Genomic DNA, 25,062 nt, shown 5'->3' with positions numbered 1-25,062 from the left:
GGAGGGGGCGTGCAGAAGACAGCCGATCAATGATTCTCATCATTGATATTTCTATCTCTTTCTCTCCCTCTCCCTTCCTCTCTGAAATTAATAAAAGATATTTTTTTAAAAAAATTAAATAAATCAAGCACATTTCACAATGCCTGGCCAGCAGGCAGCGTGTACTAGGGCAAGTAATTGCCACTATTATGTCCTCTCTTATAGCCAACGCATAAAAAATGAAGACTATCACAAATGTCTCACTAAGTATGCAAAAACATCCAACTGAAAAAACACCCCAGGTGATCATGGCCCCCTGGAGGGATTTTAAAGAAAATGGGCTACCTTCCTATACTGGAAAAAACACCTGACAAATGAAATACCTTGCTAGGGCAGCAACTGAAGAAGGAAATGTGATTATAAAAGCATCATTCTATTCAGGTTATGATATCCCAGCATAGGTAGACTATATTATATATATATATATATTGATATATAATCAATATATATATTGATTTCAATCAATTGATATATAATCAATATATATATATTGATTTCAGAGAGGAAAGGAAAGGGCGAGAGAGAAACAATGATGAGAGAGAATCATTGATCGGCTGCCTCCTGCACGCCCCCTACAGGGGATCGAGCCCACAACCCAGGCATGTGCCCTAACAGGGAATCGAACCATGATCGCTTGGTTTATAGGTCGATGCTTAACCACTGAGCCACAACGGCCGGGCAAGCAGACTTCTAAAAACATTTTAAATCTTGTTTCTCAACGCGGGGGGACCATCAGAGCCACTAGAAGCATTTACAATATACAGGTGTCTGACCTCCTGGCCCACATCTACTGAACAAGAATCTCTGTGGTAAGGCCTGGATATCTGTATTTTTGGGAAGTTTTCTAGGTGATTCTAATGCCCACACCTAGTTAAGAACCACTCGATAAAATGATGACAATTATTCTTCCGTCAAGAAAACTACACATAGACCATGAAAGCTCTAGCCTCAGTTTCCTCACTGACATGAGATGGTTGAACTAGATTAGTTGTGGCAAAGGGGTGTCAGCCAAGACACCTTAAAATTTCCTGTGTAACAAGGAAATTTTACTGTCAAACCCAATATTAAAACAAAAGCAGAGCCCTGGCCCGTAAGTCAGTTGCTGAGAGCGTTGTCCCAAAGTGCCAAGGTTGCAGGTTTCACGCCCCATCAGGACCAGAATCAACCAATGAATGCATAAATGAGTGGAAAACAAATCGATGTCTGTCTGTCTGTCTGTCTCAAAAAGTCAATACATTTAAAAATAAAACAGCCCTAGCTGGTTTAGCTCAGTGGATGGTGCGTCAGCCTGCGGACTGAAGGGTCCTGGGTTCGATTCCAGTCAAGAGCACATGCCCGGGTTGTGGGCTCGATCCCCAGTGTGGGGGTGTGCAGGAGGCAGCCAATCAATGATTCTCTCATCACTGATGTTTCTATTTCTCTCCCTCTCCCTTCCTCTCTGAAATCAGTAAAAATATATTTTAATAAATAAAACAAAAAACAGAACTGCTTTGGATGCAGGAAGGAAGGAGAATTGAGGCTCCGTCTATCTGTCCATCCCCAGCTCATCTCAATGGAATCAACAAGGCTTCTCAGAGCACAACCTGGACTCTCAGACCAGCTGCAGCTCCCAAACCCTCTGACCTTCCAAAGCTAGAGCTAGTCCAGCCGTGGGCAAACTGCCCGTTTGAAATGAATAAAACTAAAAAAAAAAAAAAGACCGTACCCTTTTATGTAATGATGTTTACTTTGAATTTATATTAGTTCACACAAACACTCCATCCATGCTTTTGTTCCGGCCCTCCGGTCCAGTTTAAGAACCCATTGTGGCCCTCGAGTCAAAAAGTTTGCCCGCCCCTGAGCTAGTCCATCCATAACTGAAGGAGCAGAGAACTGCATCTTCTTGTTCAAGAAGTCCTTACAGACCTTGTATAGGAAACCAACCCCTTTTATAATAACACACTCCTCTGGTGTCTAACCTTCCATTTAGAAAAACAATTCTCCCCACCTCAATCATTGCTAATCCCACAGTCTCCCGGGAGACCTTTAAGCTCCGAAAAAAAGCCTGGATCCAAGCGGACACACCAAATGCATGTTAGTGGCAGCCCCAGGGACAGGACGAAGGGGAAACAGGACCAGGAAGGGGCACAAAGGGAACGCCATCGTGTCTTTTTGAGAGGAAAGAGCAAGATCTGAAAGGGCTAACATTTGTTCCTGCTGAAATACATGCATGTTTGCTGTCCTGTCCTTGGACTTTCCTGTAGCGTCTTTTGTATTTTCAGAATTAAAAATAAACAAAAAATCTTATTTATTAGTCACACTTCAAACATCCATGATTTTCATTAGCCTATGCATCACGAATACCTGTCATTATATCCCTTGCTGGCCTTCTCCGCCAAAGCTCACTTATAGGATACCTGATCTGTAATTACATCTATCTGCCCCGGGACATTCAAAGGGACAGGGCGCCGGGACAAAAGGAACGAACAACGGATAGCAAATCGAGACTCGAAGAAGATGGCCACAAAAGGCCTCGGACATCTGATGAAGCAAAAGAGCAGCTGTACATTCGCTTCACAAAGGACGCAGAGGACGCTGCCTCTGAGGACTGCCCAATGGATGGGCCTATACTCGTAGCGCTGCCAAGGAGAGAAGGAACCCAACTCGTAGATAAAGGAAAACGAACGAAGAACTGGTGAGACATTAACGCCCAAGAACTTCTAATCCTAACAATGCTCTTTCTCCCTCCCGCCGAGCTGGGAGTGCCTCACACAGGCACTCTGGGCATAAATCAGAACAACACAAACTTGGACACTTTTCAGTATACAAAAACGTCCACCATACGTCATACTTTAAACAATAAAGGATTTAAATTTTAAAAAAAAAATGTCCATCAGTGTTTCATGAATAAACTACCACCAAGGTTACTTGGTCCCATGAATAAACACCCTAACTAAACTTACTCCTTCAAACCACCGGCCTCCCGCAGACACAGCTACAACAGAGTGAAAGAGGCCTTTATCTGCGGTCACATCCTATCGGCTCCCTCCTCCCAATCTCTTTTTCAGCCAGCCCATCTTTACCTCTTGGCTTCTTCCAAGTGACAAAGGTATTCATAAGCCACATTCTGCCGTCTCCTTTCATCCATCTCCTCCGCAGTGAGTCTCTCATTATCCAGGACAGCTGAAACATGAAAGAATCCGTAACCTTTCTGAGCGATAAGAGGACGCCACAACATCCCATTCCTGCTTGTCACTTAGTCAGGGTAACCTGTGGACGTGGGGCCAGACAGGTGTACTAGAATGACTTTCCTAAAACAGGACTATACCTATCTTACCCTTTAAAAAAAAAAAAAAGTATGCTAATATGAACATGCCCTATAGTTTAGCATAACTTGAAAAATAGTAAGTTGACATTTGGAGCCAAATCTGTCCTCGTCCATCTGCCAGACTTTTTCTAAATTGAGCTGAAAATGTCGTTCCCCTCTTGTATTAATAACCAAAGCCAGCCCTAACCGGTTTGGCTCAGTGGATAGAGCATCAGCCTGCAGACTGAAAGGTCCCAGGTTCGATTCCGGTCAAGGGCATGTACCTTGGTTGCGGGCACATCCCCAGTAGGAGGTGTGCAGGAGGCAGCTGATCGATGTTTCTAACTCTCTATCCCTCTCCCTTCCTCTCTGTAAAAAAAATCAATAAATATATTTAAAAAAATAAAAATAAAATAACCAAAGCCAGCAGTCCAGTCATTGAGAACAAAGTGGCCGTCATGGTGCTGAGCCTTTTACATGCAGTCTCTCATTGAAGCCCCACAGCAATCCTGCGATGATCGCGCCCATTTTACAGATGAGGAAACTGAGGCAGGGTGATCTCCGCCCCATGTGGTGGGGCCTGACTTGTGGGGCCTGACTTCAAACCCAGGCGGTCTATCTCACAATCCCGTGTGTGAGCTTAACCTCGAAGCAATCCACCTCTTGCTTGGGCGCCCAGGGTCTGGAATAAATTCCTAACTCCTGGGGGTGGCATTCAAGGCCTTTCCCAACTTCGCTCCAACCACTTTGGGAAACTCGCCTCCCCGCTCCCTGCCCTTCCTCCCACCACCGTGCCCTCCACGCCATAATCCCCAGTGCCTTTCTGCTGTTCTGTATCTTAGTTTATGCTCTTCCCTCTTCAAGCCACGTCTATTGCCCCATCACACTTGACAGCACACTTCGAGGCTCTGTTCAAACGTCACTACCTATGCCCCCCGCCCTTCCCCAGGCTGATCCCCACCCAGGCACCTCTTTATGCCTGGTGTTTCCACGCATCTTTTATCTTTATGACACCTTATTATCACGGGGAGGTACACCTGTCCGTCTCTCTGATTAAAACGTTCTCTGAAGGCAGGGGCCGGCTCTGACCTTTAATTTCACACACGTGACACAATGCCTCCCATTTAACGGGGGATGCGTAAAATTACCTTAAAAACTCAACGTTACTCCCAGATCATAAAGTAAAATCGAAAACCTCAAGACTCCCAAGGACTCTGCCTGGGCCGGAGGGAGCTATCCCGCCGGCCGTGCAATGACGTCCCAGGGGCAGCTACAGAAAATGAGGAAGTCCGAGGGTTTTCTGGTTTTATTGCTTTTGAAATCCTGACGGAGGAACCGAGCTGGAGAAAGCTGAAGTGACTTGCCCAGGGCCGCACCTCTCGGCTCGCCCTGGACCGGGCAGGTCTGGACCCGGGGTCCCCCTCGCCGGCAGCACTCGGGCAGCAGCTCCCCAGGAAGAACGAGCAGAGCCCGGTCTCCAGTCCCCGGGACACGCCCTGCTCGGTCCTCCTGCCACCTCACCCTCCTAGGCCGTCCCCTCAATCTCGGCCGAGCGGGGAGGCGGGCGGGCGGCGCGGGGGGAGGCCCTCCAGCCGCAGCGCGCGGGCGACGGCGTGGAAGCCGCCTGGGTCCCCTCCGACCCCCGCCGCCGCCTCGGAGACCGAGGGGCGCGGGCTGGGAGCCCCGCCGCCCGCACCCCTCCCGCCCACCGCTCCGGCTCTTCCGGGTCCGCGCGGCCCGCAGCCGCCCTGCCCCACCCGCCCGGCCGAGCCCCCGGGAAAACGGCGCCTGGGAAGGCAGAGAGCCACCCCCCAGCGCCCCATGGAGCCCCGCACTCACAGCCATAGTGCGGCCGGAACACGCCCAGCCCGTCAACCTCCTCCGTGGCGGACATGGCGGCCGAGCCCAGGTCTCTGCTGAGGAAGCGGTGAGACCTTAGAAGCGCGGGCGTCGGTGGCTGCAGCTCCTGCAGAGTGCGCGGGCTGCCCTGCCCTCAGGCCCCGCCCTGTCCCCGAGGCCCCGCCCAGGTCCCCGAGGCCCCGCCCTACAGAGCCGGCCCCGCCCCTGAGGCCACGCCCTGGTCCCCTGAGGCCCCGCCCCAGCGGCCGCACCCTGCCGCGCCGTCGGGAGGGGGCGGAAGTGGGCGGGGCATTGACAGGCTTTCCCGCCCCAGCTCCGCCCATGCCCCGCCCCGCGCCCTCTAGGGCCCGGCGAGAGGCGGAAGAAAGCGGGCGGAGCTCGCCAACAGCTCGGCTCGCCCAGGAAAGCCCGCCCCGCCCTGAGCCCTACCCTCTGAGGCCGGCATCTCATCTGCATCTTGGACAAAACTGATGCCATTGACGGCTTGAAATACAAAAGGTGGGCTCCGTCCCCTCCCCCGCCTGCCGAGCTAAACTCTGCACCTACGGCCTCGGAGGAGGGCGCCCTGGGCGGTGGCCCCGGGTGTGCTTATCGGACGGAGGGAGGACCCAACTGCCCTGAGGGACTGACTGCAGGGTCCGGCGGTCCGGCCTCAGTTCTCGCCTAGGTTCCCCGGGGGGCATGCGATTGGAACTGCTTGACCCTCCTAGGGCTCTTTCCCTTGCAGCTTGTGCGCTGCCCTTGAAATAATTGTTATTCGACGGATTTCTGTCCTCAGCCCTCCTCCGTTTTTCTCTTTGTCCTTCTTTCTGAGTAACTTTACCCGTGCTTACCTTAAACTGCTGAAGAGCCCTAATATATATACACTAGAGGCCCGGTGCACAAAAATTTGTGCACTCGAGGGGGGGAGGGGGTGCCCCTCAGCCCGGCCTGTGCCCTCTCCCAGTCTGGGACCCCTCAGGAGATAACGACCTGCTGGCTTAGGCCTGCTCCGGGTGGCAGAGGGCAGGCCCAATCCCTAGTGCAGCCCCTGGTCGGGCTCAGAGCAGGGTCGATTGGGGAGTTGGGGCACCGCCCCCTGTCATACACAGAACAGGGCAGATTGGGAGGTTGCGATGCCACCCTCAGTCACGCTCAGGGTAGGGCCGATTGGGGGGTTGGGGCACCGCCCCCTGTGACACTCAAGGCAGGGTCGATGGGGAGGTTGCGACGCCACCCCCTGTCACGCACAGAGCAGGGCCAATCAGGGGGTTGGGCTGCCGCCCCCTGTCATGCACAGAGCAGGGTCGATCAGGGGGTTGGGGAGCTCCCCCCTGTCACGCACAGAGCAGGGCCCATCAGGGGGTTGGGGAGCTCCCGCCTGTCACTCACAGAGTAGGGCTGATAGGGGAGTTGGGGCACCGCCCCCTGTCAGGAACAGAGCCGCAGGGTGACCAGGGGGTTTGGGCGCTGCCCCCTGTCACGCTGATCCCTGTGCTGGGAGGCATATTACCCTTTTACTATATATAATAGAGGCTTGGTGCATGGGTGGGGGCTGGCTGGTTTGCCCTGAAGGGTGTCCTGGATCAGGGTGGGGGTACTCACTGGGGTGCCTGGCCAGCCTGGATGAGGGGATGATGGCTGTTTGCAGCTGGTCACACACCCTTCAGGGTGGGGGTCCCCACTGGGGTGCCTGGCCAGTCTGGGTGAGGGGCTGAGGGCTGTTTTCAGGCTGGGACTGAAGCTCCCAACTGCTCTTTTTTTTCTTTTCTTTTTTTTTATTCTGGGCCACCTTTAGCTCTGAGGCTCCAGCTCTTAGGCCTCCGCTCCTGAAAGCAGGTATCTGGTTTGTTTCGGTTCTATAATCGAAACTCTGTATCAACTCCAGCTCTGAGATCCCAGCCGGCTGAAAGCTGGTTTCTGGGGTTTTGTTTAGCTTCTATATGTTACAATGTTTCTTAAACAGCAAGCTCAGAGGCCGGCAAGGCAGGTGGGGAACGCTGCAGTCCTCCATCACTGAAGCAAGCAAGCCTCATGTTCAGTTTAAGCTGCCTGGCTGCCGGCCGCCATCTTGGCTGGCAGTTAATTTGCATATCACCCTGGTTAGCCCATGGGAAGGGTAGCGGTCATACGCCAATTACCATGTTTCTCTTTTATTAGATAGGATATTATATACTAGCTGCACCTGGCCACGCGTTGCTGTGGCTCAATCTGGTTAAATGGAAAAGAAAGAAAAGAGAAAGCACACATTTCTAATATGTTTAATTTCACAGTGCTTGTGGGTATACAATATTTTTTGTTGTTCCATTGTCTGTGAAGATATAGAGATTCTCTGGTTTGCTGACTCTAGAACACGCAACATATAATTGTCCATGTGAGAAGCAATCCGTGTCTAGATCTAAACCGCACAGTTCTAAAGATTGGCCCTGAGCTTTCTTTTTTTTTTTTTTTCTTTTTTCTTTTTTTTTTTTTTAATATATTTTATTGATTTTTTACAGAGAGGAAGGGAGAGAAACAGAGAGCTAGAAACATCGATGAGAGAGAAACATCGATCAGCCGCCCCCTGCACATCCCCCACCGGGGATATGCCCGCAACCCAGGCACATGCCCCTGACCGGAATCAAACCCGGGACCCTTCAGTCCGCAGGCCGACGCTCCATCCACTGAGCCAAACCGGTTTCGGCGGCCCTGAGCTTTCTTGATGGTGATTGCAAACGCCAATCGAATTGGGAATTGCAATCTCTTAAATGGAAATGGCATATCCGTTGGAATCATAGGAATGCGAGGAATGAGGACATCTTCACCTTTGAAAGGTCCTGTCAAGATTGTTGCTTCTATGACGTTGCTCAGTAATTTTTTTACTGCAAGCCGCGTGCCCCGTTGCAAAGCTTTGGCTGGTTGATATTTCGCAACATGATCATTGGCACGCCGATTTTCAATTGCAGTATGTGCGGTGGCATCCCTGGCATATCGAGTGAATTCAAAAATTCTGTTGGATAATTAACCGCTTCATCTGCTTCCACAACAGTGTCGACGGACTTGTATGTGACTGCCTCACTTTGAATGTTAGACTGAATAATATTAAGTTCGTAGACGTCTTTGTTCTTGGCCGCAAGAATAGCTCGTTCACTCAGCCAATCGTTATTCTTATAATTGGTTTGAATATTGGGAAATGGTTTTTCAACCAAGTCTTCTTTTGACGTCACTAAATTGCAGAAGTTATGAGGCAATGAAATTCGTCCTGAGGTCAGATCAACCGGCACTTTTCCGTTCCCAATGAACGCTATGGTAAACGACACAGCTCAATTCCAACACAATGTCACACGAAATAATAAAATCAAAATGAAAATAAATCGAAATCTATGAAAATTCAATTTAACAATGGAATCGGAAACATTGAAATGGAATCATAAAATTGGAAATTTGGAAATCGTAAATGGATCGTAAATCAGAAACATTGAAATGGAATCGTAAAATATTTAGTATCGCATGTGTTGCTTTTACATTCAACAGATGGCGCTATTTTTCAAAAAAAGCACATTTTTACCTGTCACAGGTGTGACATCTATATAATAGTAGGTATAAAGGTATATAAAAACACGCGCGTATTCGAATGCAACGTTGTGTCAAAATTTCAAAGCAATCAGTGAAGAACTTTCAGAGATTTAAGATTTTGAACAAATGAACATTTGCATTTTTATTAATATACATATACTAGAGGCCCGATGCACGAAATTCATGCAAGAGTAGGCCTTCCTTCCCCTGGTTGCCAGCACTGGCTTCCCTCTGGCCGCTGGCAGGCACCTGGGACCAGGCTTCCCTCGCGGCCAGGGCTTCGTCTGGAAGGTCATCCAGAAGGACATCCGGAATGATGTCTGGTCTAATTAGCATATTACATATTTATTTATTTATTTATTTATCTTCAGACCCTCTAGAAGCCCCAATTCAGTGTTTGGGCTGTGTAATGGACATTTTCACCTGTGAATTCCACAGATAATTCAAATTTAACCTGTCTGACCCTGTAGCTGACCCTGCTACTGCTAGACTAGGGGTGGGCAAACTTTTTGACTCAAGGTCCACAATGGGTTCTTAAACTGGACCGGAGGGCCGGAACAAAAGCATGGATGGAGTGTTTGTGTGAACTAATATAAATTCAAAGTAAACATCATTACATGAAAGGGTACGGTCTTTTTTTTCAATAGTTTTATTCATTTCAAACGGGCCGAATCTGGCCCGTGGGCCGTAGTTTCCCCACGGCTGTGTTAGACTCTATTAATAGAAATGCTCAATTAAGTCTAGCATATTTTACCAATCACTTTTCAGAAACTTGTAATAATTTTTGGTCACATTCACAAACTTAGTTCATTCAACATCTTCAAACATTTAAAATCATGTCTATAGACTTACTAGATTTTCTTTTTACTTTCTTCAATTGTCTGACCTAGAACCTTTGCAATGCCTGGTAATCTTTATAAATCAGATAAACTGACAAATATAATGAACCTTAAGTTCTCTTAGCCCACTTCCACATATAAGTTTAGTAAGACTTGAACTCAAAATCTTAGGTCTAAGATTAACTCAAATATATACTGAAAATAAGAGTTATAAAATTGTTACTCTAATAAGCCATTTTTAAGCATAGCAAGTGCATAAAATGTGAAATATGCACATATTTATTCTTAACCCCAACATATTAATCCCATAGCTTTTACCCCATTAACCTTAATTCTAAAGATTCTCTAAGTTGGGGGAAAAAATATTATCTAAGTTGAAAGACACAGAGCTCCCAGAAGTTTCCAACTGAATTAAATAAGGTTATTTTTTTAATATATTTTTATTGATTTCAGAGAGGAAGGGAGAGGAAGAGAGAGAGAAACACCAATGATGAGAGAGAATCATTGACCGACTGCCTACTGCATGCATGCTACTTGGGATCAAGCCTGCAGTCCGGGCATGTGCCCTTGACTGGAACCGAACCTGGGACCCTTCAGTCCGCAGGACGACGCTCTATCCACTGAGCCAAACCAGCTAGAGCAGGTTATTTTTTATTAGAGGTTTCTACAGACATGAGTCCTGGAGCTGTGGACTTTCAGAGCCATACTTTTCACTGTGCCAAGTATCATTTTGAGCCCCTTTTTACATTATGTCATGGACTTAAAACTCATTATATCATCCTCTGACTACTCTTAGAAACCTGCAAAACCTACCTACCCCAGGTTATCTTTGATTTTTCTATTTCTTGGCTTTTAAGATACATACCTATGTTTTTATTTCAATCCTAAAGACCTTGGTAATATATGCTATCCAAATAAGCAAATGTATTTTCTCTCTAATGATAAACATTATGAACCTAATGGGCTCTTGCTTGGTTTCTTATTCCTAGGACTATACAATTCTAACCGGTATTTAAATCAATGTCCCATTGAGTTTCAGATATCTCACAGAGCTTTATCTGATGATCACAAATTAAAGTCATTCTTTATAACTATAATAAGTGTACGGAGGTTTTACCAAGCTAAGTGTTTTGTTACTTATTTTCTTATCTAAGCCTCATAATAATCCTACAAAGTAATCACTATTATTATGCCCAATATACAGAAGAGGCAATGGAGAAGTAACTTAACTGAAGCCACATAGCAAGAGGCAGAACTGGAACTCAAACCCAGGTCTGTCTACTGACAAAGCCCACATATCTAGTCAACAAAAAATCATTCAGAGAAATACACATTAAGACCATAACTGACCACTTACCACTTCTTGCCTGTCAGAATAGCAATGTTTTGGTGTGTTTTGGTGTGTGTGTGTGTGTGTGTGTGTGTGTGTGTGTGTGTGTGTGTGTGTGTGTGTTTAATTGATACTATTGGAAAAGGGGTGAAAAATCAACCACTTTCATGCCCTGCTCATGAGCTGTAAATTGGCACAGTCTTTTACTTTTTTAAAATATATTTTATTGACTTTTTACAGAGAGGAAGGGAGAGGGATAGAGAGTTAGGAACATCAATGAGAGAGAATCATTGATCAGCTGCCTCCTGCACACCCCCTACTGGGGATGTGCCCAAAACCAAGGTACATGCCCTTGACTGGAATCGAACCTGGGACCCTTCAGTCCTCAGGCTGACGTTCTATCCACTGAGCCAAACCGATTAGGGCAGCACAGTCTTTCTGAAGTCCAACTTGGTATCATTCAGTTCTTCAAACAAGGAATTCCACCTGTTGGGATAGATCATAACAACATTATTTTTCATTGTGAAAAGAATTAGTGATGAAGGTACTCATTGGAAATGTCTGAAATGCCCATCACTATGTTTTTAACCTAATGGTACCTCCACACAGTGGAATGCTGGACAGCCACAACAGTGAAAAAGTGTGGTTCTGGTAAGCCATGCTGGCGGTAAGGAATAGAGACCCACTTGTTTTATCTCTAAAGGAAAAAAGGCCAGAAGAGAGGCATTTATAATAAATACTAGAGGCCCTTAGGCCTGGCCTCCCCGCCTCCCCACCTCCTCCTTCCCTCACTCCCTCAGCGCCCTGACACTGGTAGCCTGCCATGTTCTGCGCCGCCCCCTATTGGTCAGGGCACGTCATAGCGAGCAATTGAACTCCTGGTATCCCAGTCGAACTCCCCACAGCACACTTTGCATATTAGCCTTTTATATATATAGATATACATGGACTGAACCTAGAGCTGGGAAAAAAAAGGCTAATGGAAGATTGAAGGCATGGGATTTATTTGTTTGTCCCTCTGTGCATCTCTGCTTCCCCATGGGTCTGCTCTACCCCCGTCTCTTTGACAACCAGCTTCCTCCATTCTAGTTTTTTTATGCTCCCTCATATCTCCAGCTTCTATTTGACTTGCCATGGTCTCAATTCAGCATCAGCTCCATTGAGGGTAATCTCAGTGGCCCAATTCCGTAACAAGTGTCATATGATTGACCCAGCTCACTTTTTCACCCCATGGTTATGTCTCTGACTCAGATACCAATCATTGGGCCAGCTACCAATCCTTTTTAGTACAATTAACTGTGGTCAGGGGATAGAGCCACGTAAGGACAGAAAACTATGAGCCCGCTGAGTATTATTTCTAGGCAAACAATGATCAGTATTTCTAATGTGATGGTTAAGTAAAAATAACAAATTATGAACTAATAAATAGATTGTGCTACCATTTTTGCTCTAAAAGTATATAGATATAGATGTGCATATGAACAGGGGGAAAAACTTGAAGCAATATATTCACAGTGGTTTCTTGAGGTGGTAAACTTAAAGTGGATTTGTGTAGGATTTGTTTATTTACTTATTTGTATTTACCAAGTTTTCTACCATGAGCTACTTGAAATAAGATTTGTCAGTAAGTATAAAGTTAGTAAATATGAAACGAATAAATAAAATTAAATGGCAATAATGAGCTGCATGGTCATTTTGGGAGATGGAATTGGTTCATGACCTCAAGAATTTACAAGACTCATGGGAATGGACAATATGAACAGGATAGCTTCAGATAAGCATCATAATAGAGATTTCTCTGGGCCTGGAATACCTTTTAGCCTCTTATCTGTTTGGGAAATTCCTACTAACTTGCCAGACCCAACTCAAATGTCACCTTCTCCTCCAGGCTAAATTAATCACTTCCTTGTTTATTTCCCTGGAACACTTTATTTTATTTCCCCCCCACCCCCCAGGAGCACTTTAAAATATATATATATCTCAGCTGGCATGGTTCAGTGGTTGAGGGTCGACCTATGAACCTGGAGGTCACAGTTCAATTACCAGTCGGGACACATGCCTCCCTTGCAGCCAATCAATGATTCTCTCTCATCATTGATATTTCTCTCTCTTTCTCCCTTTCCTTTCCTCTCTGAAATCAATAAAAATATATTTTAAAAAACTATTTATTGATGAGAGGGGGAAAGGGGAGAGAGAAAAAGAGAAGGGGAGAGGGAGAGAGAGAACACCAATTTGTTGTTCCACTTATTTGTGCATTCATTGGTTGACTCTTGCACATGCCCTGACCAGGGATAGAACCTGCAACCTTGGTGTATTGGGCCGAGGCTCTAACCAACTGAGCTATGCGTCCAGGACGCTAGGAGCACTTTAAAAACCATTTGTCTTCAAAAATAAGTCCCAAGGTTTTTTTCATATTGTAATACTTCAGAATCAGGATAGGTCTTACAATCAGTATGAAAGGAAATTAACCAGATACCAGGTAGACAGAGAAGTCAATGGAAAAATAACATAACTGTCATTGCTTGCAGATGTGTCCCTTTAAATTCTCAGTAAAGGTCAAAAGACTTTCTGAGCTAGAACTGATGGCAGATTCACATTTCAGGAATGACTGTGTGGATCTAAATAGAGTTAGACTCTTCCCAAAAAGCTTGGCTCCAACATTGATTTAGAGAAGAGGCTAGTAATTTCAGTGATACATTTATGCTGTTGTCTATCAGACAACATATGTTTAAAAACATATACATTTGGTAAGATATTCTTTTTTAAAATATATATATATATATATATATATATATATATATATATTTTTTTTTAGAGAAAGGAAAGGAGAGGGATAGAGAGTTAGAAACATCCACGAAAGAGGGACATCATCAATTGGCTGCCTCCTGCACTCCCCCTCCTGGGGATTGAGAGGTAAGTGCCCTTGACCAGAATTGAACCTGGGACCCTTCAGTCCACAGGCCGATGCGCTATCCACTGAGCCAAACCAGCTACAGCTGGTAAGGTATTCTTAATGTCCCAAAAAGCTGTTGGAAGTTGATGGTGCATCCCACAATCAAAGGTGTCTTCAAGGAAGTGTATGACCTTAAATGGCTCTATTATAGCACTTAGCTCATTGAATTACAATCAGTTATTTACCTGTCCATCTTCCTTTTTTAAAAAATATATATTTTTACTGATTTTCAGAGAGGAAGGGAGAGGGAGAGAGAGATAGAAACATCAGTGATGAGAGAGAATCATTGATCGGCTGCCTCCTACATGCCCCACACTGGGGATGGAGCCCGCAACCCATGCATATGCCCTGACCCGGAATCCAACAGTGACCTTCTGGGTTGATGCTCAACTACTGAGCCAAGCTGGCCAGGCTTCCCAGACAGACCACTCAACACCTCAACGACAGAAAAATGGGTAAATACACTCACAATGTGAATAGTTAACAAGTGTAACATCCTTCCTGTTGGATTTTTAAGATTTGCTTTGCATATCGTTTATGTAGGAATTTTCCAGAAGGATGGGGTCCACAGGACCCCTTTTATAAATGAGAAAACAAGCACACAGAGGTTTGGTATTTTGCTCAAGTCATAAGATTTAGAGTTAGGAATCAGAGCGGGTCTTTCTGATTCTAAAATCTCTGGCATATCACTAACATCACATCCCAGTTTATAGATAGATTATCACTGAGAAGGTATTTATTCACTTCCTGCACATGCCAAATGGTCTCTGAAAACCCTTCAGCAAACATGTATGAACACCCGTGTGCTGGTCTAAAGACAACTGACAGCAGAGACCTAGAAGTTGTGGCAGGAAGCCAGGAAGTCAGCCCAGGATGAAGTCGGGGCTTTGGTTTCCGGCTGGGGTTAGAATGGGCCACAGACACTGCTGCAGACTCACGGCTAAAGACAAAGGATGAATATAAGGACCCATCAAGAGACATAGTTAGAACCATAAGCCAGATCCAAGTATGCAGAAAAGAGAAGCAGGTGGGGCAAAGATCACCAGATTCTTCCCCAAGACCGATGCTGAGATGGGCAGGGTTCCCTCGTGGCACACATTTAAACAGCTATAGACTGACAATGGGTTACTAGCCTCAGTAGCTAACCTGTACTTAGCACACAACTGACAGATTCAGAGCAAAAGCCATGCTTGGTAATAAAAGCAAGCTTCTGGCTTCAGGATCCCTAGAATTGTCTCCTGAAGAATCAGATGGGCAGCTAACGCAGGTGGGATGGACCTGCCATCCTGGCTGCAGGCAGAAAAGCCAAGCATTTGCAGACTGGGACCTCATTGTGGACAAAGAAGCTAGTATCTGGGGCAGAAGGCAGGGTCATACCGGGAGAAGCAGCAGGAAAAGAAAGTTGACGCCAGAGCCCATGTCAGGGTCTTAAATTCTACATTAAGGACATGCAACTCTCTTCTAATAGGAAACTAAGTTTTTAAAAGCAGGGAGGGATATAATTTGACTCAACAAAAATGTATGAAATGTTTGCACTAGGTACAAACAAGGGCATAAAGTTGAGTTAAACATAGTCCCTGCCCTTTAGACAAGTACACAAATGACTTTATAAGATGAAATTAAAATAAGTGTAATGCAAGATGTAGAAAGGGTTACAGAGACCCAAAAGAGGTCCCGCCCTACCTGGTTTGGCTCAGTGGATAGAGCCTCAGCCTGCAGACTGAAGGGTCTCAGGTTCAATTCCTGTCAACGATACATGCCCAGGTTGTGGGCTCAATCCCCAGTAGGGGTTGTTCAGGAGGCAGCCGGTGAACGAATCTCATCATTGATGTTTCTATTTCTCTCTCCCTCTCTTTTCCTCTCTGAAATCAATAAATATATTCTTTTAAGAAAGAGAGAGACATCCCATCTGCCTGATGGAAGATATCTGGAATATTTCATGGAGAGGGAGGGTTTTAAAGGGCTTTGAAGAATGAGTAGTTTATGAACTAGAATTCCCTAATTGGCCACATGGACAACCAATACCCTTGTAAAAAGTTGTGCAACTTCCCTGCTAATCAGAGAGATGCATATTAAAACCACAATGCAATGTCATTCATACCCATCAGATTAGAAACATTTTAAAGTCTGATGAAATAAAGAGTTGGCAAGGAAGAATAGTGAAGGGAATACCTACTGTGAGAATGGAAACCAGTACAACCACTTGGGAGAATAATTTGAAAATATCTAGTTAAAGATGCACTTAACCTATGACTTCAGAATTCCATTCTTAGGTGTACATACCCAGAGACTCCTACACATGTATGCGAGCAGGCATAGAATGTCATGGCAGCAATGCCTGTGACAGCAAAAATCAGAAGTGATCTAAATAGCCATCATCAAAAAAACAGGTAAGCCCTAGGGTTTGGCTCAGTGGATAGAGCATCAGCCTACAGACCAAAGGGTCCCAGGTTTGATTCCGGTCAAGGGCACATGCCCAGGGTTGTGGGCTTGATCCCCAGTAGGGGGCGCGCAGGAGGCAGTCAATCAATTATTCTCTCTCATCATTGATGTTTCTCTCTCTCCCTTTCTCTGAAATCAATAAAAATATATTTTTAAAAAACAGGTAAATTGTGGTGTGATTATATAGTGAATATTAAAGCGTGGACATGAATGAAGGACAACTACATTGAATATGGATGTCTTTCACAAATATAGTATTGAGGAGGGAAAGTATAAAATACTTGCCTTGATATCCATTTGCAGACAGTTTAAACAAATTTATGCAAATCAGTATTATACATTACTTAGGGATCTATATCAATATTTGCATATAAATATATATAGAGAGAGGAAGCATAAATAAATGTAAAGTCATAGGAGTGAGAAATACCAAATTCAGGAGAGGGCAATGAGGGTTGGGGAAGGGGCTGTAATTGAGGAAAGGTTCACAGGAACCTTTAAGTGTGCTTTTTCTTTCATGTTTTATTGAAGTGTAGTTGGCATTTTATTTATTTTTTTTAAAATATATTTTATTGATTTTTTACAGAGAGGAAGGGAGAGGGATAGAGAGTTAGAAACATCGATGAGAGAGAAACATCCATCAGCTGCCTCCTGCACACTCCCCACTGGGGATGTGCCCGCAACCAAGGTACATGCCCTTTGACCAGAATTGCACCTGGGACCCTTGAGTCCACAGGCCGACACTCTATCCATTGAGCCAAACCGGTTAGGGCTATTTTTTATTTTTAAAATATATTTTTATTGATTTCAGAGAGGAAGGGAGAGGGAGAGAGAGAAACATCGATGATGAGAGAGAATCATTAATCGGCGGCTGCCTGCACGCCCCACACTTGGGATTGAATCCCCAACCCGTGCATGTGCCCTGACCAGGAATCGAACCATGACTTCCTGGCTCATAAATCAATGCTCAACCACGGAACCATGCCAGCCGGGCCAACATTTTATTAATTTATTTATTTATTTATTTATTTATTTATTTATTTTTAATCCTCACCCAAGGATATTTTTCCATTGATTTTTGGAGAGAGTGTAAGAGAGAGGGTAAGACAGAGAGAAACATTGATGTGAGAGAAACACATCGACTGGTTGCCTCCTGCACGCACCCTGTCAGGGCCCAGGCCAGGGAGGAGCCTGCAACCCAATGGAGGTACCTGCCCTTGACTGGAATTGAACCCAGGACCTTTCAGTGTACATGCGGATGCTCTATCCACTGAGCAAAACTGGTTTGACCAAAATTTTATTTCTTAAGCTGTATGGTAGATACATGGTTGCCCTTTGCACTGCCCTTTACACCTTCTGTATATCTTACAGATTGAATTTTTTCAAATAAAGTGGAAACCTGTTCAGTAGGAAAAATTGAGACAGGAGGTCATTTTTTTAAAATATATTTTATTGATTTTTTACAGAGAGGAAGAGAGAGAGATAGAGAGTCAGAAACATTGATGAGAGAGAAACATCAATCAGCTGCCTCCTGCACATCTCCCACCGGGGATGTGCCTGCAACCAAGGTACATGCCCTTGACCGGAATCGAACCTGGGACCCTTCAGTCTGCAGGCCGACGCTCTATCCACTGAGCCAAACCGGTTTTGGCAGGAAGTCATTTTTGAGAAGAAACTGTGTTGAGGAGGGCAAGCTGTGTTCAGGGAACACGTGTCGCCACTCTGCTTGGCAGGGTAACGGGTATTTGTGTCATCAGAACAGCAGTGAAGGGCATTTTATGTCAAACTTGCGCTTATACAACATCCTGCGCTTGATAAATTACTGTCACACACGCTAACTCATTTGATTCTCAACTTGAGTATTCTCTCTTTATATACACAGAAAGGTTAGGTGATATATTTCCATTTTTGTTATAGAAAATGTTTAAAAAGATATGTAATAAATGGTGGTGGTTATCTCTGCAAGGTGGAATAATAGGTGAATTTTTTTGTTTGCTTAATTGTATTTTTGTGATATTTCTAAAATGAACATGCATTATGTATGAACTAAAAAAGTAATAAAGAAGTAAGGGAGCCCTAGCTGGTTTGGCTCAGTGGATAGAGTGTCAACCTGCAGACTGAAGGATCCTGGGTTTGATTCCGGCTAAGGGCACATGCCTGGGTTGCAGGCTCCATCCCAAGTAGTGGGTATGCAGGAGGCCGCCAGTCAATGATTTTCTTTCATCATTGATGCCTCCCTCTCCCTCTCCCTCTCCTCCCTCTCCAACCTCTCCCTCTCCCTCTCCCTTTCTCTCTGAAATCAGTAAAAATACATTTTTAAAGAGAAGAAGAAGCCCTAACCGGTTTGGCTCAGTGGATAGAGCATTGGCCTATGGACTCAAGGGTCCCAGGTTTGATTCCGGTCAAGGGCATGTACCTTGGTTGTGGGCACATCCCCAGTGGGGAGTGTGCAGGAGGCAGCTGATTGATGTTTCTCTCTCATCGATGTTTCTAACTCTCTCTTTTTTTAAAAAAAAATATATTTTATTGATTTTTTTACAGAGAGGAAGGGAGAGAGATAGAGAGTTAGAAACATCAATGAGAGAGAAACATTGATCAGCTGCCTCCTGCACATCTCCCACTGGGGATGTGCCCGCAACCCAGGCACATGCCCTTGACCGGAATCGAGCCTGGGACCCTTCAGTCCGCAGGCTGACGCTCTATCCACTGAGCCAAACCGGTTTCGGCAATGTTTCTAACTCTCTATCCCTCTCTCTTCCTCTCTGTAAAAAAAAATCAATAAAATATATTTTAAATAAATAAATAAAATAAAAAAGAAGTGAGGGAAAGGGAAGGGAACAGGAAATAAAGCAAGTGACTTCCTTAAAGCCAAATAATAAAGTTTTTGGATTCTCTCTCATCATTGACGTTTCTATCTCTCTCTCCCTCTCCCTTCCTCTCTGAAATCAATAAAAATATATTTTTTTAAAAAAAAGAAAGAAGCTAACATATGAAAAAAAAACGTTCAACTTCACTGCTAATCAAAAAAAAGCAAACGAGAACAATCTGTAAAAATCCTGTCTCTTAAGTGAGCAAAACTGTTTTTCAGGGATGAGGGTGTGGGGACGCTGGTGCGCATCTGTGGCTGGTAGCATGGCAAATGGGTACAGTTGGCTCAGAAAGCGATTTAGCAAGAAGTAACGAGAGCTGTAAAAATGTTCACACCCTGCAGAAATCATCTAAATTGTGGAAACATTTTTTTCTGGGAGGAAAAAAGAAGGTTTGCACAAGAGGACTATTGATGTAGCAGGGCCTCTTGCCTTCAGACAGAAGGTCCAAGCGTTACTGGTTATAGACGCGTGGGCCTATAGTTTCCTGGACGTTATTTGTACTACATAAGGGGAGGGTTTGTTTTCCAGCCGAAGGAAAAATGAGAAAGTGTGATTGAGAAAGAATGGGGAGGACTGGTCTAGTGCTTGTCCAGGCCCAGGCACTTGGACTGTCCCTCCTTTTTTTATTCTCAGTATAACTCAACTTTATGAGATTTGAGTGGAAAAGGTGAGTCTCTGCTAGAGTGTTCTGTTTTCCTATTTGCTTTTTCTCTTGTGAAATATCCTCTAAACTAAAAGGATATAAGTAATGCAGATTAATTTAAATTTTAAAAATTTTAAACTCTGTGTACTCAGTACCCAGCTTAAGAAATAGAAACTTAGTATTCTTCTTCCTCATTTTAGTCAACCTCTACCCTGGCTTTGATAAATTCTTTGTTTTTGTTTTCTTTCTTTCTTTCTTTTCGGGGATAGAACCCGCAACCCTGGCATATCAAGATGACGCTCTAACCAACTGAGCTAACTGGCCAGGGTGGATCTTATTTTTAGATTTGGTTCTTTATCCTAAAAGCTGTCAATTTAAAGCATTTTTGGTGATATGATTCCATTTAAGGTTTTTAAAAGATCACTCTGACTTCTCTGAGAAGAAATTAGCAAAAATAATATCTGGGCCCTGACCGGTTTGGCTCGATGGATGGAGCGTTGGCCTTCGGACTGAGGGGTCCCGGGTTTGATTCCTGTCAGGGGCATGTACCTAGGTTGCGGGCACATCCCCAGTAGGGGGCGTCTGGGAGGCGGCTGATCGATGTTTCTCTCTCATCGATGTTTCTAACTCTCTATCCCTCTCCTTTCCTCTCTGTAAAAAATCAATAAAATATACTTTTTAAAAAAAAATAATATCTGGGGTATCAGTAGGAAGCTACTCAAGGGACTTAGGTAAGAGATGGTGGTGACTTGGGACTAGAGAGTGGCCTTGGAGATGGAGAGACTGGTAGATGGTTCTGAGAGGAGCCTGAGAGGTAAAGTTGACAGGGCCTGGAGATGACGTGGGTTTTAAAGTGGAGAGAGGCCCTAGCCGGTTTGCTCAGTGGATAGAGCATCAGCCTGCAGACTGAAGGGTCCTGGGTTTGATTCCAGTCAAGGGCACATGCCCGGGTTGCAGGCTCGATCCCCAGTAGGAGGCAGCCGATCAATAATCCTCATCATTGATATTTCTCTCTCTCTCTCCTTCTTCCTTTCTCTCTGAAATCAATAAAAATTTTAAAAAATATTTCTTGGCAGAACCCTGAGCTTTAAAGAAAAAATCAAAAATCAACGGAGTGAAGGAGAGAGGAGGTGCGGAGCATATACAAGGAGCCCGTCACGGGGAAGCAACAAAGGGAAAATATGGTGTGGACAAAAGGGGCCACATGCTGACCTGACAAGCTCAGGGGAGGCCTGCATGGCGGTCTTGCAAACTCAGAGACCTAAAGTCACCACAAAGGATGGTCTGAAATTACACTTAAACTAAAGCAGTGATGGTGGGCAGTTACGTCCTACGTGCTAGGCCAGTATCTTCACTGACAAGGTCAACCTTTACCTTAATGGAGCCTTTCTGTCGTTTTGCATCTATGATAACACACCCTTGACATGTCTGGGTAACTTGTAACTTCCCTTTTTCTGGAGCCCCTGGGGCATGATCAAATGTGCTGGGCGCCAGGACAGATGCCACAAATTCCTTCATTATCATGTTAATTGATCCTGCACCCACCTAAGTATATGTCCATCATTTTACTTTTTATCCAATCCCAGGGGTTTCCCTGTTTTGCTTTATCCCTCCTCCTTAATCTATCACCCATGAATTTCATGTAACTCACCTATGTCCTTCCTTTGATTCCAATGTATAAATACAGATGTAACCCGCCATTCTCCGGAGCATTATCTCAATTCGTTGAGGTTCTGCTTCCCGGCATATGTCGACAGTTTGGCTCAAATAAACTCACAAAATTCTTTACAGGTTTCAACGGGGTTTTTTATGTTAACAATGGAAAGTCAGTTACCTTGACTCTCACCAATACATTGAGGGGTTCCCTGCTCATGGCTGGAGGGTTGCGGGGAGGTGGCAGAGCTCCAAAGCAAGTCCCACATCGCCCTGCAAGAGCTTATGTTATGGGACATTTCTGTAGATGTACAGCATGAAAAACAAGGTGATAGAAAAAGACGCAATTTACGTTACAAGCCCGTGACCTGTGTCTGTTCAATACTGTTAGGAAGTCGGAATAGGAGCGGCTGGAGCCTGGGGGTCTTGAGTTTGGAGGGAATGTGCTAACTCTGCTGGCAGCGACTAGGTTGCCAGCCAGCCTCCTCTCCTCCAAGAACTGGGGGAGGGCTGAGGAGAGGGAGATGGAGAGGAAGCCAGGCTACAGACCACCTGCTTTTATCTCTCAGAGCGTGACGGTGCACATATGGAAGAGCCTGCTCGCCATGTTGGCCGCGGTCTGTGAGAGCCCACAATTATTTATTTATGTATTTATTATTTATTTTATTTCAGAGAGGGGAAAGGAAAGGAAAGGGAGAGATAGAAACATCAATGATGAGAGAAAGAATCATTGATTGGCTGCCTCCTGCACGCCCCACACTGGGGATAGAGCCCACAACCTGGGCATCTGCCCTGACTGGGAATTGAACCGTGACCTCCTGGTTCAGAGGTCGACACTTAACCAGTGAGCCACACCGGCTGGGCCGGCTCCCTCTTGTGGGACACTCTTCCAGGACACTTCACATTAATCCAGTGAAAAACTGTCAGAATGTCTCTTCTGAGGGATATCATACTCAACTCTGCAGTCTCATATTCCATGTCCTACCCCTGGCCAAAACACTCCCACCCTCGTAGAGATGGTACCCCCTGGAGTTCACATATATTACCCCTAGAGTTTTTGTTTTGTTACTCCTCACCCAAGGATATTTTTCGATTGATTGTCAGAGAGAGTGGAAGAGAGAGGGAAAGACAGAGAGAAATATCGATATGAGAGAAACACATTGATTGGTTGCCTCCTGCATGAGCCTGACTGGGGCCCGGGCCGGGGGGGGGGGGGGGGGAGCCTGCAACCAAGGTATATGCCCTTGACCAGAATCGAACCCGGGACCCTTTGGTCTGTAGGCCAATGCTCTATCCACTGAGCCAAACCGGCTCGGGCTATCCCTAGAGGTTCTGATGCAGTAGGTCTAGGGTGAGGACTTAGACTTCGCATTTCTAACAAGTTCCCAGATGCTAATGCTACTGATCTGGGTTTACATTTTGCGAACCACTGCACTCAATGAACCAGATTGTTTTTTCCTGGTCAGTTATCTAACTTCCCTGACAAAGAAAGAGCTTAGGTCATCAGCACGTTCTGTCCCCCATGAGTTAAAGCCCTCAGGGGGCATTCCATAGAACAGAAGGGGACAAAATAGTATTCCAAGGCTGATGTAGTAATTTAGTCTGAGTAACACAGGAAGGCTTTTAAGAAAACCTTCAGGCACCAACTTTTCCCTCTAGAGCAGTGGTTCTCAACCTTCCTAATGCCGCGACCCTTTAATACAGTTCCTCATGTTGTGGTGACCCCCAATTTCATTGTTACAAATGGAACATAATGAAAGCACAGTGATTAATCACAAAAACAATATGTAATTATATATGTGTTTTCCGATGGTCTTAGGGGACCCCTGTGAAAGAGTCGTTCGATCCCCAAAGGGATCACGACCCACAGGTTGAGAACCGCTGCTCTAGAGTATTAAACACCCAAAACACGCCCTCCTTAGCCCCTTGCATCTGCCCTTACCTGTCCACTCTTACTCCTCCAGGACCAAAGACCCCCAGCCCAGAATCCTGCAAAGCTCCTGGGAACTTAGGCTCCACGCCTCCGTCATTTCCAAATGGAGAGCGGTCTGATGGATATAATATGAGACACTGACAAACCCCAGGGCTGGTCGGTTCCGTGTTGCTGACAGGAGACCTGCAGCCAAAAATCTGGCTCTTCTGTTAACTACGTGACCCACAGCGAGTTGTTTGGCATTTTTCAGGCCACAGGTTTTCAACACGTGAAAAAAGAAGTCTGTCATCAGGAGAGAAAAGGAGACATCTGGAGAAATATTACCCAGAGGTCCTCAGAAAAAAAGACATTTTTGCAACAATACTGTAGGGATATTACACTTTATGGTTTAACAACAAAGTGCTCGTGTGCGTGCGTGCGTGCAAGCTCTCACAACCACCTTGTGAGGTAGGGAAGGTAGGGCCTGACCAAAGGCAGAAGTCTGGCCAAGGTTAAGTGTCAGGGCCAGGACTCAAACAGCTCACCTTCTCAGCGAAGTCAGTGTTCTTGCCAACACTGCCTTTCCTCAGTGCGTTCCAATTAAATACAGGACTGGACCAGTGTGTAAAATGAATGACCCTGAGAAGGTCAGAGAGTTGCAGTAACTTAAAACTAAAAGGCAAAGGAGCCAGAGGATTTGAAAACAGGAGCCGTTTCCTGCAGCTGGATGCCGGGAAGGGTCCCTGTAGCGTTGCCCAGTCGTCTCAGGAATCTTGTTTCCACAACGTGATAGTTCTCTTCCAGGTCCCTCTGGCTGGCTTGTCCCTGGATCTTTCTGTGCCTCGGATGGCAGCAAACGGCCAATGGGAGCACCTCAGGCACTGCTGCTGTACCGAAAGCTTCAGAAAGTCTTTCGGCCTCTTAGTCACAAGACCGAAAACATCCTCTAAGACTAATTCTGCCTCGTCATGGCAATGAGACATCTGGTGACTAATGCCTGCACAGCACTGGCTTGGGACAGTGTTTTCTGTTTTATGAAATCTGGGCGCTCACACCCCAGATCTAATACCAACCTAATTGCTTGCAAGTCCTCAGCTTGCAGGGCTGCCCTAATAAATGTCTTACTGTGTAATAAGGCTGATATAAGCAGCCAGCTTGGCATGGAGTGTCTTTTAAGGGGCAGGCACAATATTGAGGGCTTTATATAAGATCTCAAGTATTCATCATTTTAATGCTACCGTGACCATTTTGTTACTAGGAGCCTATTTTGTGCCAGGCACTGTACTAGGTGGCTTACAGGAGACCTTTAGGTCACATTTATTTCACTTCTCTTATAGTAACCAGGCATCAACTATTCAATTTATATTTCCCTAAGAATCCATCAAAAACACTGAAGGCATGCCTTTTGTGTTCAAACATTGTTTGGAGCCTATAGGTTTATCCTTACCATTAAAACATGAAAAAAAAAAAGAAAGAAAGAGAGGGAACAGATTAGGGCCCAGCTTGAGCCACTGGTGCCCAGGTTCCTAGTTGGGGTACTTGAAGATAGTTTTCTCTACTGGGGTACTTAAAGATTAAAATTTGGCCCTGGCCGGTTTGGCTCAATGGATAGAGCGTCTGCCTGTGGACTGAAGGGTCCCAGGTTCAATTCCGGTCAAGGGCGCATGCCTGGGTTGCAGGCTCGATCCCCAGTGGGGGGCG

At 45.4% G+C, this 25,062-nt stretch overlaps 1 protein-coding gene across 2 annotated transcripts in view; it reads right to left on the bottom strand.

Moving 5' to 3' along the window:
- The window catches only part of IQGAP1 (IQ motif containing GTPase activating protein 1), a 100,580-nt gene extending 95,258 nt beyond the window's left edge, over positions 1-5,322 (bottom strand). For both annotated transcript variants that reach the window (XM_036355820.1, XM_036355821.1), the window contains exons 1-2: positions 5,165-5,322; positions 3,102-3,201 (exon numbers count right to left, since the gene is read on the bottom strand). In XM_036355820.1, the coding sequence (XP_036211713.1) occupies positions 3,102-3,201; positions 5,165-5,219 (155 nt within the window). In that variant the 5' untranslated portion in view covers positions 5,220-5,322. The remainder of the gene's footprint in view (positions 1-3,101; positions 3,202-5,164) is intronic.
- Positions 5,323-25,062: the final 19,740 nt, after the last annotated feature.

The sequence above is a fragment of the Myotis myotis genome, unplaced genomic scaffold (genome assembly GCF_014108235.1).
Source record: "Myotis myotis isolate mMyoMyo1 unplaced genomic scaffold, mMyoMyo1.p scaffold_m19_p_23, whole genome shotgun sequence".
NCBI lineage: Eukaryota > Metazoa > Chordata > Mammalia > Chiroptera > Vespertilionidae > Myotis > Myotis myotis.
The sequence above is the reverse complement of the archived record's forward strand: the minus strand, read 5'-3'. Positions and strand labels throughout refer to the sequence as shown.